The sequence below is a fragment of the Papaver somniferum genome, chromosome 9, assembly GCF_003573695.1.
Source record: "Papaver somniferum cultivar HN1 chromosome 9, ASM357369v1, whole genome shotgun sequence".
NCBI classification, from domain to species: domain Eukaryota; kingdom Viridiplantae; phylum Streptophyta; class Magnoliopsida; order Ranunculales; family Papaveraceae; genus Papaver; species Papaver somniferum.
The window spans coordinates 10,836,416-10,853,145 of record NC_039366.1 but is presented as its reverse complement, the minus strand read 5'-3'; the positions used below and the strand labels follow the sequence as shown (position 1 = coordinate 10,853,145).

Genomic DNA, 16,730 nt, shown 5'->3' with positions numbered 1-16,730 from the left:
ATGCAGAAATAGGGTTTCTTTAAGGTTTCGTAGAATATTCCGAAGGAATCTTACCTGTAAATGGATGGATTCATTGTTTTTACCAAGTTTCTGACTTAGAGTAGTCAACTCGCGGCCAGGTTTCGATCTCGGAGCCTGGTTTGCATACAATATGCAGAAATAGGGTTTGTTTAAGGTTTCGTAGAATATTCCTAAGGAATCTTACCTGTAAATGGATGGATTCATCGTTCTTACCAAGTTTTTGATTTAGAGTAGTCAACTCGCGGCCAGGTTTCGATCTCGGAGCCTGGTTTGCATACAATATGCAGAAATAGGGTTTGTTTAAGGTTTCATAGAATATTCCGAAGGAATCTTACCTGTAAATAGATGGATTCGTCGTTCTTACCAAGTTTCTGACTTATAGTAGTCCACTTACGGCCAGGTTTCAATCTCGGAGCCAGGTTCATGCCTCGAAGTTGACGAAAGGGGTATGTTTAAGGTTTAGGGAAATATTCCAAATGAATCTTTCATGTATATGGTTGGATTCATCGTTCTTACGAAGTTTCCGACTTATAGTAGTCCACTTACGGCCAGATTTGGATCTCGGAGACAGGTTCATGCCTCGAAGTTGACGAAAAGGGGTCTGTTTAAGGTTTGGGGGAATTACCTGAGAAGGTACGAAACTCTTGTTTGCGTACCTAGTATGCGAACACGGTGGTTAAGTTCTAGAATCGGTATTGTATGATTCTCATACTCATGAACTAAAACATTTATGATCTAAGGAATGCAAAGTTTGAAAACCGTGGCTTAATGCAAAGTTTAAAACACAATTAGATTCATTTGATTATCTTTTATGATTGACTGATCATCATATTTGATCTAGAAGTGTTAGATAAATATGGTTAAGTTAAAAGTGTTCATGTGGCTAACTTCGGTTAACCATATGGTTGGGTTCATCGTTCTTACGAAGCTTCTGACTTACAGTAGTCCACTTACCTCCAGGTTTCGATCTCGGAGCCAGGTTCCGATCTCGGAGCCAGGTTCATGCCTCGAAGTTGACGAAGAGGGGTCTGTTTAAGGTTTGGGGAAATTACCTCAGAAGGTCTGAAACTCTTGTTTGCATACCTAGTATGCGAACACAGTGGTTAAGTTCTAGAATCGGTATTGTAAAATTTTCTCACTTCTGCAAAAAGTTTCTCACTTCTGAAAAAAACTATTTTGTTGTCTGGTTCTGCAAAAAAATTTCTCACTTTTGCAAAAAAAATTAAAAAAAATTGGGCTAAATCACTAACTTAGGGTTATTGAGATTGGGTAGAAATATCCGAAAACGTTTCCAGGACCAAAATCGTGAACCAGGAAGTTCGAATCGCCACATGAGCTTCGTCTTTATCAGTTTCAATGCATACCTAGTATGCAAACTGTGAAGTGCTACTTCAGGTCCGGAACTCTTGTATGCGTACCTAGTATGCGGACGAGTTTGTCTGTGACCAAGTCCGGAACTCTTGTATGCGTACCCAGTATGCGAACGAGTTTACATGTTAAAGGTCAAGAACTGTTGTTTGTGAACCGGGTTTGCGACACTGAAGTTCGACTCGACACTGAGCTTCATATTTATCGATTTCGATGACGTGTCATGCTAAGTTTGATGTGTGAACCCTCATGGAGCTAGCCGGTTCACAGTTTGTATGCCGTTATACCATATTTGAAGTTCGAATCAACACCTAAGTTCCATATTTATCGATTTCGATGATGCATCCTGTTATGTTTGAAGACAGAACCCTCTCAGAGCTTCTTAGTTCATAGTTGGTACGCCGTTATACCACATTTGAAGTTCGAATCGATACTGGGCTTCATATTTATCGATTTCGATGATGTATCATGCTATGTTTGAAGTCGGAACCCTCCCGGAGCTTCGTGCTTCATAGTTTGTATGTCTTTATATCACATTTGAAGTTCGAATCTACACTGAGCTTCATATTTATCGATTTCGATGATGTATCCTTCTAAGTTTGAATTCAAAACCCTCCCGAAACTTTTTGGTTCATAGTTTGTACGACGGTATACCACATTTAAAGTTCGAATCGACACTGAGCTTCATTTATTGATTTAGATGATGTATCATGTTAAGTTTAAAGTCTGAACATTCATGGAGCTTCTCGGTTCATAATTTGTACGCCATTATACCACATTTGAAGTTCACGACCTGTATGATTAGTCAAAATTGCTTGCTGACCTATGCGACTAGTCGAAATTCAAACCGGAAGCACAAAGAGAAAGCACAAAAGCACAAAGAAAGCACACATTCTTATTTTTTCTGTTTCGTTCCCATATATTTTTTGGAATTTTTTTTATAACCGAAGGTCGATAATAATATCTTAAAATTTTTGATATTTTTGTTGGATTTTTTTCATATCGATAGTTGATAATAAAATCGAATACACGAGTTTGAATTAACACAAAAAGAATCACACATGCTTCTCAATCCGTATGAGCATTCTAAAATGAATCTACATCGTCCCTTAATTTTTGCAATCCGTATGAGCATCCTAGAGTGAATCTAAACCGTCCAATATCTTTTATATAAATCAATTTTTTTTTCTTCTCACTTCCCCTTCGCTCATTTTCCATCACTTTTTCCTCCTCAACACAGAACAAAACCCTTACTCTAATCTCTCTAACCTTGCGCCTCCCTCAGAAAAAAACCCTAACTCAAGTCTCTAATCTCTCTAACCTTGCACGTCCCTCAGAAAATAAACCTCAAGATTTGTTTAACCGGTAATATACAAAGGAATCAGTTTCAGCTTGAAGCAGAAACCCTACATCCTCATTGTTGAACTAACGAAACCAAATCTCAAGATCTCTTCAAAAATTTCAATTAAAAGTCAAAATGGAACTCAAAATTCTTTCAATTAGATTACTTAACCAGTTTCTTTAACCAAATTTCACTAAAACCCTATTATTTCTTCAACCAAATTGAACCAATTTTTCAACCCTAGCTGTGGAATTGAATTCTGGTGGTGATAGGAAGATGATTCTGGAGCTGTTGGTGATGAATTATAAGATGGGTCTTGTTGGTCTGATGTTGAGTTAATGGGTTCGACGGATTTGAGCAAATAAAAGACTAGAAAATATGGGTTTGATTGATTCTGATGTTCTCGGGTTTGTTGGTGGTACTGATACGGATTGATGAAGCTAAGAAGATGTAGATGCAGTTGATGTAGATGTGCCTGATTCAAGAGAGGTGGTGTTCTGATATACTGCAGGTGGTGGTGGTGACTCTGTAGTGGTTTAATGGATGAATGGTGAATGCTTAGAAGAGTGCTAGGACTTGCAGCTGAAGGATTTCAGCTGTTGATTGCTTCTATTAAAGATAGTTGTTAAGAAATGAGATCTTATGTGTTGAATCAATGGGAGATAGCTGTTGATTGCTTCTATCGACGATGAATCTTGAATAAGTATTGAGCTCGAGCACAGTGGAGAAGAGATGCTGAGATGAATTCAGGTGGAAGAAAATGGGATCTTATGGTAAGTTTATGGAGTCATGGTTTATTTATTTGTGTATTTTTGTGGGGACTTAGGGGTTTTTTATAATCTAATTGAATGTTGGAAATGATATAGAGGTCTAATTGAATTATTTGTTTAGGGTTTTTGTTATTCAATGCTTTTAGAGATTAGGGTTCTTATCAGGATTTGAAATTGTTGAGTTCCCAGTGATGATTAACTACCGTGTTTATTCCTTCTTATTCGTGTTCAGTGACTTGTGGGTCTTTAATTGATTCTATCTACAATGGGTTTTTGACAATTTTGTTTCTTGTTTGCATACTAAGCATGATGAAATTGAAGCAATGTTTTTTAAAGAGAGAGCCATACTTGAAGCCAAGTACCAGAAGATGAAGATTGTTCAGGAAATGACTGAGATTATTCTTGGTTTACAAGGAGATGTTCCCGCGGATTCTCGAAAAGGAGTTCCTTATGTTGGTGGAAAGTAAGATTTCACATCATTTTTACTATTTCATTGCAAGAAGATCATATAATTTTATTTGGATTGACTTATTATTTTGTTTGGTGTGTAATAGCAACAAGGTTGCTGCTTGTGCAAAGCATTTCGTTGGTGATGGTGGCACAACAAAGGGTATTAACGAGAACAACACAGTGACTGACTGGCATGGACTACTCAGTATTCATATGCCTGGTTATTATAATTCAATCATCAAGGGTGTATCAACCATCATGGTTTCGTACTCAAGCTGGAACAGCGAAAAGATGCATGCTAACCGTGATCTTGTTACTAACTTCCTCAAAGACACTCTTAATTTCAGGGTAGATAGAAAACCCTCTTTGAACTAGACCAGCATTAGCTAAACTAATTTGGACCAAGAAAAATGAAGGCATGACTGACAGACTGTTGTTTCTATTGCTTGAATTATGTGTTAGGGATTCGTCATTTCCGATTGGCAAGGTATTGACAGGATTACTTCACCAGCAGGCACCAACTATACTTACTCCGTCCATTCTGGGATTAATGCTGGCATTGACATGGTATGATGGCCATTTTGACATAAACTAAAAGTTCAATGTTAGAACTACAATAAGTTACTTTGACATATTAAATGTTTTGGGTATTTCTGCAGATCATGATTCCAATGAACCACACTGATTTTATCCATGATCTAACCTACCTGGTTGGGAAGAACGTAATCCCCATGAGCAGGATTGACGATGCTGTGAAGAGAATTCTGAAGGTAAAATTCATGATGGGTCTCTTTGAGATCCCTATGGCTGATCACTGCTGGTAGATGGCTTAATTTTTACTTTACCAGGGAATTCATTATATACCCTTAACTTGATTTATGTACTTTCTTATGTTTACACAAATTAACGTTCTCTTGTACCAAATGCGCAGGAACTACTATCCTCAATGCAATAGCGTCTACAGTTGGCCCGAGCACTGAAATCATTTACAAAGCAAACCCTGAAGATGATTTTGTCAAGTCTGATAGCTTCTCGTATGCTATTGTTGTTATTGGCGAGCAACCATATGCAGAGACAATGGGGAACAACCTTAAATTAACAATTCCTGAACCTGGTTTGAGCACTATGAAGAACGTTTGTGGCTCTATCAAGTGTGTTGTTGTTGTTATCTATGGACGACCTCTTGTGATTGAACCTTATCTATCATATGTTGATGCTCTCGTAGCTGCATGGATCCCTGGAAGTGAAGGTCAAGGTGTATAAACATTGCAAGGATGCCTCAAAATACTTTAATGGGCATGGAAGATCGAGAAGATGTCAGAGGTAACCAGTTAAGAGTTAGGATGCCTCAAAATACTGTTCCAGTTGGCGACATCAATTTGTTTGAGAAAGAAGCAGATTGTTGTTGCTTATATTGTTTAGTGGTATGTTGTTTTTTATTGTTTATACTTGAACTTCTGTAGTAAGATTTTGAATATTCGTTTTGAATATAGGTGATGATGTAAAGAAGGGAACTGGGGTCCATATAGCGACTCCTTATCCTGCTAAGAAGGCTGGTAAGAGTGACAAATCAAAGCAAGAAACTCCAAAATCTGCTGCTACTCCAGTCGCTTGCAACACTTGTAGCAAGTATGTTGTAATGTGCATTTAAATTAAATTCTCAGTTAGTACTGCCCCTTATGTCTTATGGTATCTGACATTTTATTTTAACTGTTTACTAGGACATTCAACTCGGAGAAGGGACTAGAATCTCATAGTAACGCATGCTATATCTCACCATCTTATAGTTAAAAGTCTCTTTTGTTTTTTACTTCTTTTGGAAATGTGCGAAGGTTTTATCAAATGTGATTCGGAACTCATCCATCTAAAGTGTTTTGGATTTGGGATATGTGAATGCTATTGATAGTTCATTGCAGTCTTTATAACACAATATTTTTTTTTGAGTTGCAGCCAGCTGAGGATGATGACGACGATTCTGATGTTGATCTTTTTGGAGAGGAGACAGAGGAGGAAAAGAAGGCTGCAGAAGAACGTGCAGCGGCTGTCAAAGCCTCTGACAAAAAGAAATATGTGAGTATGCTCTCTTTAAATTGTTCTTTTGAAACTAAGGAGATTAGTTCTGTGTATGGTCTTGTGGGTTTTGCTAAGAACCATATATAACTGTCATTCATTTTAACTTTTTCCTTCAGCCGGAAAGTCTTTAATTTTGTTGGATGTGAATCCATGGGATGAAGAGACAGATGTGGCGATGCTTGAGGAAACCGTGAGGAATGTCCAGATGGAAGGCCTCTCATGGGGAATGTGTAAGTATCTTCTCTCAAATAATTGATTCTGTCAAAACATCTTACCTTCCTCTTAATGTACTTATGCTTCTCTCCTATTTCTATCACAACCAAACTTGTCGCAGTTGGATATGGTATCAAGAAGTTGCAAATTATGATATATGATATTTTTGGTCATGTAAAAAAAATCTATCATTTTATTTTCTCTAGTTGCGCAATACACTTTCATACAAGGTGATTTTGAAGTTATCTAGGTAATGCAATTGGAGTGGCATGTTAACTTGAATGAATGTAAATGTGTTACTGGCAGCTTAATGTGAATGTGAAAAATACTTTCGGCAATTCGGTTTCAGCTATAATTTTTTTTTTCAAAAATTTTTTATGCACACAACTTCTAATAAGAGTTGTATTCCATATTTCAACTACACAAACCTGTGCTTGTGAAAGAATGTCTTTACGACATAATTAGGTGATGTCCAACATAGTTCTGCAACTCTAACAAGTGTCATGCAAATCTTATTCATAATAGTAATAAGAGTTGTTACATATTTCTACAATACATATCTTAGGTTGTCTAAGATAGTCCTTCAACGTATACAAGTGTTGTGTTACATAATTCTACGATACACATCCTTTGTTGTGTAAAATAGTCCTACAACACAAGCAAGAGTTGTGTTAGGCTTTCATAAAAAAATCGAAAAAGAATCACAACTTTGGCAAAATATTGTCGAACCATGAATCACATCACCCTTTACAACTCTTAGTCAAGCATTGTAGAAAAGCTTGGACTTTCTACAATACCCCCCTTCCACAATGCATAAAACTGAGTTTTCGTAGGGGTACTACAACTCTAATCTGTAGTCGTCAATGATGATTTTTCCCGTAGTGAGTAACTGAGTTGACTTCCGATTATTGCAAGTTCAAAATTTTAAAAGTATCAGTTTTTCCCAAATTCTGATTTTTGGGCCATCGTACATTCGGGACTTTACAAAAAACAATTATCCGCCGAATATTACAAGTTCAAAAAAAAACCATGCCATGGCTCTAGGTGGTTCCAAGGGCCAATATAGAAGTTTAGACAACCCATATTCGGAAGTTTGGGTAACTGAGTTGACTTCCGATTATTGCAAGTTCAAAATTTGAAAAGTATCAGTTTTTCCCAAATTCTGATTTTTGGGACATCGTACATTCGGGACTTTACAAAAAACAATTATCCTCCGAATATTACAAGTTCAAAACAAACCATGCCATGGCTCTAGGTGGTTCCAAGGGCCAATATAGAAGGTTAGACAACCCATATTCGGAAGTTTGGGTAACTGAGTTGACTTCCGATTATTGCAAGTTCAAAATTTGAAAAGTATCAGTTTTTCCCAAATTCTGATTTTTGGGCCATCGTACATTCGGGACTTTAGAAAAAAAAATTAGCCTCTGAATATTACAAGTTCAAAACAAACCATGCCATGGCTCTAGGTGGTTCCAAGGGACAATATAGAAGGTTAGACAACCCATATTCGGAAGTTTGGGTAACTGAGTTGACTTCCGATTATTGCAAGTTCAAAATTTGAAAAGTATCAGTTTTTCCCAAATTCTGATTTTTGGGCCATCGTACATTCGAGACTTTACAAAAAAAAATTAGCCTTCGAATATTACAAGTTCAAAACAAACCATGCCATGGCTCTAGGTGGTTCCAAGGGCCAATATAGAAGGTTAGACAACCCATATTCGGAAGTTTGGGTAACTGAGTTGACTTCCGATTATTGCAAGTTCAAAATTTGAAAAGTATCAGTTTTTCCCAAATTCTGATTTTTGGGCCATCATACATTCGGGACTTTACAAAAAAAAAATATCCTCCGAATATTACAAGTTCAAAACAAACCATTTCATGGCTCTAGGTGGTTCCAAGGGCCAATATAGAAGGTTAGACAACCCATATTCGAAAGTTTGGGTAACTGAGATGACTTCCCATTATTGCAAGTTCAAAATTTGAAAAGTATCAGTTTTTCCCAAATTCTGATTTTTGGGCCATCGTACATTCGGGACTGTACAAAAAAAAATTATCCTCCGAATATTACAAGTTCAAAACAAACCATGCCATGGCTCTAGGTGGTTCCAAGGGCCAATATAGAAGGTTAGACAACCCATATTCGGAAGTTTGGGTAACTGAGTTGACTTCCGATTATTGCAAGTTCAAAATTTGAAAAGTATCAGTTTTTCCCAAATTATGATTTTTGGGCCATCGTACATTCGGGAGTTTAGAAAAAAAAATTATCCTCCGAATATTACAAGTTCAAAACAAACCATGCCATGGCTCTAGGTGGTTCCAAGGGCCAATATAGAAGGTTAGACAACCCATATTCGGAAGTTTGGGTAACTGAGTTGACTTCCGATTATTGCAAGTTCAAAATTTGAAAAGTATCAGTTTTTCCCAAATTCTGATTTTTGGTCCATCGTACATCGGGACTTTACAAAAAACAATTATCCGCCGAATATTACAAGTTCAAAGCAAACCATGCCATGGCTCTAGGTGGTTCCAAGGGCCAATATAGAAGGTTAGACAACCCATATTCGGAAGTTTGGGTAACTGAGTTGACTTCCGATTATTGCAAGTTCAAAATTTGAAAAGTATCAGTTTTTCCCAAATTCTGATTTTTGGGCCATCGTACATTCGGTACTTTACAAAAAATAATTATCCTCCGAATATTACAAGTTCAAAACAAACCATGTCATGTCTCTAGGTGGTTCCAAGGTCCAATGTAGAAGGTTAGACAACACATATTCGGAAGTTTGGGTAACTGAGTTGACTTCCGATTATTGCAAGTTCAAAATTTAAAAATTATCAGTTTTTCCCAAATTCTGATTTTTGGGTCATCGTACATTCGGGACTTTACAAAAAACAACTATCCTCCAAATATTACAAGTTCAAAACAAACCATGCCATGTCTCTAGGTGGTTCCAAGGGCCAATATAGAAGGTTAGACAACCCATATTCGGAAGTTTGGGTAACTGAGTTGACTTCCGATTATTGCAAGTTCAAAATTTGAAAAGTATCAGTTTTTCCCAAATTCTGATTTTTGGGCCATCGTACATTTGGGACTTTACAAAAAAAAATTATCCTCCGAATATTACAAGTTCAAAACAAACCATGCCATGGCTCTAGGTGGTTCCAAGGGCCAATATAGAAGGTTAGACAACCCATATTCGAAAGTTTGGGTAACTGAGTTGACTTCCGATTATTGCAAGTTCAAAATTGAAAAGTATCAGTTTTTCCCAAATTCTGATTTTTGGGCCATCGTACATTCGGGACTTTACAAAAAAGTATTATCCTCCGAATATTACAAGTTCAAAACAAACCATGCCATGGCTCTAGGTGGTTCCAAGGGCCAATATAGAAGGTTAGACAACCCATATTCGGAAGTTTGGGTAACTGAGTTGACTTCCGATTATTGCAAGTTCAAAATTTGAAAAGTATCAGTTTTTCCCAAATTCTGATTTTTGGGCCATCGTACATTCGGGACTTTACAAAAAACAATTATCCTCCGAATATTACAAGTTCAAAACAAACCATGCCATGGCTCTAGGTTGTTCCAAGGGACAATATAGAAGGTTAGACAACCCATATTCGGAAGTTTGGGTAACTGAGTTGACTTCCGATTATTGCAAGTTCAAAATTTGAAAAGTATCAGTTTTTCCCAAATTCTGATTTTTGGGCCATCGTACATTCGGGACTTTACAAAAAACAATTATCCTCCGAATAATATAGTCGTGTTTAGAAATACCAACCTAATCGGTAGATAAAAATTTAAGTTCGCTACCGAATGTCCTATTCGGAGGGAATACGTGTATCGTTAGCAACCGATTGTAGTGCATCATTGATACGAAACCTCAACGGCCATATTTTCAGAAACCTCAACGACCATATTTTCAAAAATTAGAGCCGTTGGAACTCTAATCTGTATAAGGAGGGTAACCCCTCTCAGTTATTATTGAGTAAAAATCATAATGAAAAACCTTTTCAATGGCAAGTCCATCCTCAATCGACAACATACTTCGAAGAGGCAAGCAAACAACTACATCAATTGCAGCAATGGAAGAAGAAATACAAAAAAGGAACAAACAACCCAAAAAATTAAACCATCGTTAGTGGCAACGAAGGAGGAGGAAGAGGAAATCAAGGCTAAGAAGCGAGGTCAAGAACAATTCCATCATAGAGAAAGATTAAAACAAATGCCATTACGATTCTTCACAAATGCATTTCATTCACAAATGCCATTACGATTCTTATATCTTTAACCGACTCGTCGCAAGCCGTTCTTGTGGGTGCAAACGTCATGCTAAGTCCATAATAGGAGGAACAAAGAAATGTACCACGCAATTCAAAACGTCCGCTAGGAGATATCCAAATTTAGGCATTGTCATCCAATACTTGGATCTGATTGTCTTCAATCCCTTTCGGCACTTCAGACGCGCAACTAAGTCTTTGAACTCTTGTTCTTTGTCGTATCTATCTCCTCGCCTCATCATCTCCATATAAAAACCCTTGTCCTTCACTAGTTGTACCGCCATCTTATTTCTTAAGTATTGGCATTGGGTGACATCTTCGATATCCGCCTCTCTAAAGTAACCCATTTGTTTCGTAGCAACGTGAAACCCACAATTTCCATCCCCATCAACCTCGTCGGTCGACAAAACAAATGGAATGATAAGTGGAGGGAGTTGTTCCAAATTCCGTTATCAACTTTATACATTTTATACTCTTTACCTTTAATGCCATCGGGCTTATAGAAGACAATCTTAAATGGGCATCCTATCTTGTTGGTATTGCTTCGGTATTTCCTATTCGTCTTCCGTACGTACATACTATTCTTTCCCCCGTGACTCTTTCGCGTCCCACCTCGCTCATAAATCATTTCAAATCGAGTGTCACTAACATGATTATTTTGAACTACCACGCACATGTTATCTTTTGCCTTGTTCATAAGCCATTCCTTTGCCTCCTTCTTATTTCCAAATGTCTATACGTACATAAAACAAAACAAATCTAATAAGCATAACCATTTAACATATAAATTTTGAAAAGAAAAAAAGTAGTAATGAGTATACCAAATCGTTTGCATAGTATAGGGAAGTGTCGGGCCTCAAATAGAAATCATCAACAAACTCTTCAACGGCCTGCATATGAAAGAAACAAATTATTATACAATAATCAGAGGTTATTAAATAAGTCAAACTGCCGAATATACTATATTCGGAATCCTATCGGTTACCCAAAACACCCGATTTATGCAAATGAATGTACACAGTTTACTGAGTACAAAAAATGATATAATCGGAAGCTAAAATATATAGTAAAACAGCCGAATATAAATAACCGGGAGATAACTTTAATCGATAAACATCCGATTTTCAAGTTTTCGGAAATTTTATTTTGAGGCCACTGTTATATTCGGCAGTCAAATAATGTTAAACTATTACCGATTGTAAAGGATAAGAATACTGAGTTTTGAAATTTTTTGAGGAATTCGTTTTTGGGGCCATTCGGGGGTAAATAACTCTACATAACTACCGAATGTAGATTTTTTGGAAAACCAGTTTGGGGTTTTTTCTCATATTCGGCAGTAAACTACTATCTTGGAACTACCGAATATACATATTTGGTACTCTGTGTGTTATATTCGTAAGTTTATTAGAGAAATTATATACCGAATATGGGTAGTTCATGGCATTCAATGCATGCAATAATCAGTTTTTCTTGTTTACAAAAGCACACAAACGCATGCAAATCGAGTATTTGAGTTTCTTAACACAATACCTGTGTTTTACATGCATCGTTAGCTTCAATATCAGGCGATTCTCCATTTTCTTCCATGAAAGGGTCGTCTAGGTTTTCCTCTCCACAAAAGTTTGGATCATTCAACATATACCCCAAATCGTCTTCGCCATGATTCTCACCTTCTTCTTCATATCCATCCATTTTTGTAGTGATAAAATGGGTTTTCCCTTTTTTCCTTCACCTTCTTCTCTATAACTCTAACAACTCAAAAATGAAAAAGAAATGAAAAAAATGAAACAGAAATCATTCTAATACTGCACCGACTACAATCGGAAGTCTGGGTAATATTTTGGCTTCCGATTGCAATCGGAGGATAAAAATGTTATCATATCCTCCGAATATATAAGGGTAATTTTGCCATTACGAATTACGCGAGATAAGGGATGACTACATTTTCCCTTTGGGTGACCTTTTTTGTTTTATTGTTGGCCCCTAAATCCTTTTGAGTGGCCCCTAAAAACGCGAGGTTTTTAATGGACTAATCATCCATGTATGAATATTGTGTTAGTCTGGGTATGAATCATGGGGAAAAAAAGGCTAAAAACATACCATGCTGCCACCAATACACAAGTGGTGTCTTACATGATTTTTGATACTACAATTAAGCTTAATTTTGACTTTCTCTTTGCCAGAAGCTATTACAGGCGGACAATTTTAAGCCTGTGTTTGACAATAAGAGTTAATTCATTTTTTTTATTTATGCAAAGAAAGAGATTTTATTGAAAATCAAATAAACTACAGAAAGACAACTAGACCTAGAAGAAACTGAAAACCAAATCTAATTATTTCTTTCTAATACGAAGATACTAGCAATTACATTTGGAGGCTCATTTATCCAAATCTGAAATCTAGTACTATTTCTAGCCATCTTTGCAAGCTTTTGAGACACTGCAAAACCTTCTTCGGAAAGTAACTTGACAATACTTAAACTTTGAAGGATATCTTGACATTCAAATATGATTTTCTGATCTTCCCATTTGAAACCTTCAACATTACCACTGAAATTACTAATGATGGACATATTATATCCTTCTATTATTACTTTACGGTACTGCATTTCTTTGATCAATTGCATAGCTTGACGCAGTACCAAAGCTTCAGCTTGATTCACATCTCTTTCTCTTGCTGAGTAGGCCATTACTGTTAGGAACCACCTGTAGAAAAACGAGCAATTAAAGAAAAACTTGCATTAGTGTTCTGAGATAAGAAAGATGCATCAATGTTTATTTTTACTTAATTTTCAGTAGATTTCTTCCAATCCTCGTGTCTTTTAATGCATTTTCTATCATGTCTACTATTTTGATGACCTGAGAAGCTCATGTTTATGTATTTATGTATGATATTATTCTATGCACTATGTTCCTAAGATGATATGATTTATTCTCATACAGGTGCGGAGCCAAGAAATGTTGGATGGGGGTGCAAAATTCTGCTATAGAGTGCAAACTTTTTTTTTCAGGGGTGAAAAAAATGCAATATTAGGCTTAGATTTTTTTAAAAAAATCTCTATTTGGGCTTGAAATGGGCTTTGGAGCCAACTGGGCAGGAGTGCAAGTACACCCATTGCAATGGGCTGGCTCCGCCCCGTCCTCATATACTTTTTCACATCTAACTTTTGGAAGATGCCACATAACGCAAGCAACCAGGCAAGCAAGATTGTTGGTTGTAGCTTCTAGAGATTTATTATCAGCAAAACGTGATATTATCAACTTCTAGATTCAAGAATTGGAGTCCGATTCTCACCAAGAAAACTTCATCTTTAGTACTATCAACATCAACAGCAAAAACAAATGCAGAAACTCCGACAACAACGAAGAAAACAACAACAACAACAATGGATCCAGCAACAACAACAACTTCAGACACCAAGACAACAATATAAGACACCGATTCAGACTTTTTGACTCCGATCCAGTAACATGGAATTACAAAAGACATATATGGCCATTTAACCAAGTACTATTACCTGTTACCATGAGTTATGAACTAGTGGAAGTGGAAGTAAAAGTCGTATCCTATAGTCAGTGTTTGAGGAGCAAATTTTATGATATTGTTGATGTATTGATTTGTGAAGCATTACTAAATGATGTAATCTTTAATGCCTATTATAACAATCCCGATTTTAAACAGGAGGTATTAACGAATAGCAAGGGCTTTCTTTTTTCCGAGAAAAATAAATAGAACGGTTTTTTGGGGACCATGGTTTTTTTAGGGACCATTGTTTTATTTTGGGTAAGACATTAGAAGTAAATCTAGGTCACTACTTATCTAAGTATTTATATTAATACCAAAATTACCCATTTCAATTAAGTTAGTGTAATGGTTAGTTGTATCATTAGGTTACATAATTAGTGATTAGTGCAAGATTAAATCAAAAAAAAAATTAAACTAGATAATTGAGAGAAGAAGGTTATCTTTTTGCAAAAAAAATTAAACTAAATAATCGAGTGATTAGTTCGGTTGGGAAATGTTTTTTGCGACGTAACCGAACAGATGTTCGGTTGGGAAATATTTTGCGAAATAACCCAGTTAAAGTTCGGTTGGGAAATGTTTTTTGGACGTAACCGAACTATTAGGGTCGGTTAGGAAATGTTTTTTGCAACTTAACCGAAGTTACCGAACTGATGTTCTATTGGGAAATATTTTGCGAAATAACCGATCTAAGGTTCGGTTGGGTACCAAAATTATCTAAATATTTATATTAATACCCCTTATCTAAATATTTATATTAATACCAAAATTACCCATTTCAATTAAGTTAGTGTAATGATTAGTTGTATCATTAGGTTAACATAATTAGCGATTAGTGCAAGATTAAATCAAAAAAAAAAAAATTAAACTAAATATTGAGTGATTAGTTCAGTTGGGAAATGTTTTTTGCGACGTAACCGAATAGATGTTCGGTTAGGAAATATTTTGCGAAATAACCGAACTAAGGTTTGGTTGGGAAATGTTTTTTGCAACGTAACCGAACTATTAGGGTCAGTTAGGAAATTTTTTTTGCAACTTAACCCAACTGATGTTCTGTTGCGAAATATTTTACGAAATAACCGAATTAAGGTTCGGTTGGTAAATGTTTTTTGCAACGTAACCGAACTATTAGGGTTCGGTTAGGAAATGTTTTTTGCAACTTAACCGAACTGATAATCTGTTGGGAAATATTTTGCGAAATAACCAAACTAAGGTTCGGTTCGTAAATGCTTTTTGCAACGTAACCGAACTATTAGGGTTCGGTTAGGAAACATTTTTTTAGCGACGTAACCGAACTGTTGTTCGGTTAGAAATTATTTTTGCGAAATAACAAAACTGTTGTTCATGTTCATCATTTCCATTAGGTTCGGTTAGTTCGAAAAAGTTTTTCACATAATTCCTAGCCGAACTTCTCTCTGCAACTTCCATTTTCAACTCATTTTGATAGTTAATACTCATTTTTCAATCGAACGAGGAACGTCAAGGAAAGAGAGAAGAAGAAGAGAATAATTTTTTTTTTCAAAACTAGAAAATTTCGATTCCCCCTGTTTTTGTTTTTGATTTTGATTTTGGTTAATAGATTCATTTAGATTAGATACATTTGATTAGATTTACATAGTTATTAGGTTAGTGTTAATTAAAATTAAAGTAAAGGGTAAATGTGTATTTACCTAACTTTAGGACACCGCTTATAAATATAGGGAGGTTGGTCTAATAAGACCATGGTCCCCAAAAAACCATGGTCCCTAAAAAATGGTTCAATAAATAAAAGTGAAAACTACAGTGAGACCCATTCTCCCAGATGTTTCCACTGAGAAACCCACGCCCAGAAAAGTTCAGGCGCGCACCCATTCTTTGGGATAAAATTTCAGTCACACCCATAGTTTATAAAATTGTGTTTCTTCACAAGCAGCAAACTTTCTTCTTCAATTCATTCTCTTCTTCTTCTCTACTGTGAGTTTCTTCTCTATTGATTCTTAAGAATTTCAAAAAAGATTCTATAGAAATCTTTGATCTTTGATCCTAATAAACCCTAGAAAATCAACTGATTCCAGCAAGGGAAAACCAATTTTTACTTTTTCGTTATGGGATAGGGGAGACAGATCGAGAGATGTTTTCTCTTTCAGTAACAAGGATAACAATTCTTTGGTTAGAAGATTAACGGTATGAAGGATAAGAAGAAAGATGAAAACTTGGTTAGGAAACCCAAATTCTAGGGTTTGCTAAATTTTTTGACTTTATCTCATGTTCTTAATTCTTCCATTTAATCTCAGTATGTGTTACTTCGACTTCAATTTGTAAGGAGTTTGCTGTGGCCGATAGTTGGTGATGAACGATGGTGATGAAATTCAGGGAGTGGTGATAAAATTCAGTTCGGCAGCAAATAAGTGGAAGTGCAAATGCATGTTTGCATAGATGGGTTGACTGAATTGGTGATTTCTCAGTGAATGGAGTTTGGGGTTCGGTATGAATGATGCTGGTTTCATGGCTGTAATTGATTGAATCAGTGGTGGTCGAATTAAGGCGTTTGGCAACAGCAACATGAAGAAGAAGATGAGGTATGTTCTGTTGGTTTTAAGGAGATGTTGCCAAGATGAAGAAGAGCTGGTGGAGCCGGTGAATTGATTATGTGTTGGTTGAGACGCTGTTGTCTAGCTGCAGTTGAAGAAGTTAACCGTGAATTTTCCAATTACTGA

At 36.3% G+C, this 16,730-nt stretch overlaps 1 protein-coding gene and 1 long non-coding RNA gene across 2 annotated transcripts; both read left to right on the top strand.

Annotated features, from left to right (window-relative positions):
* Window positions 1-3,471: 3,471 nt before the first annotated feature.
* On the top strand, window positions 3,472-4,524 carry LOC113311352 (beta-glucosidase BoGH3B-like). Its single transcript, XM_026560192.1, has 4 exons — window positions 3,472-3,504; window positions 3,807-3,964; window positions 4,056-4,299; window positions 4,414-4,524. The coding sequence occupies exons 1-4, from the start codon at window positions 3,472-3,474 to the stop codon at window positions 4,522-4,524; spliced, it is 546 nt and encodes a 181-aa protein (XP_026415977.1).
* Window positions 4,525-5,214: 690 nt separating this feature from the next.
* On the top strand, window positions 5,215-5,714 carry LOC113308069. Its single transcript, XR_003339486.1, has 3 exons — window positions 5,215-5,274; window positions 5,445-5,580; window positions 5,673-5,714. It is a non-coding gene; the product is annotated as an uncharacterized LOC113308069 (long non-coding RNA).
* Window positions 5,715-16,730: the final 11,016 nt, after the last annotated feature.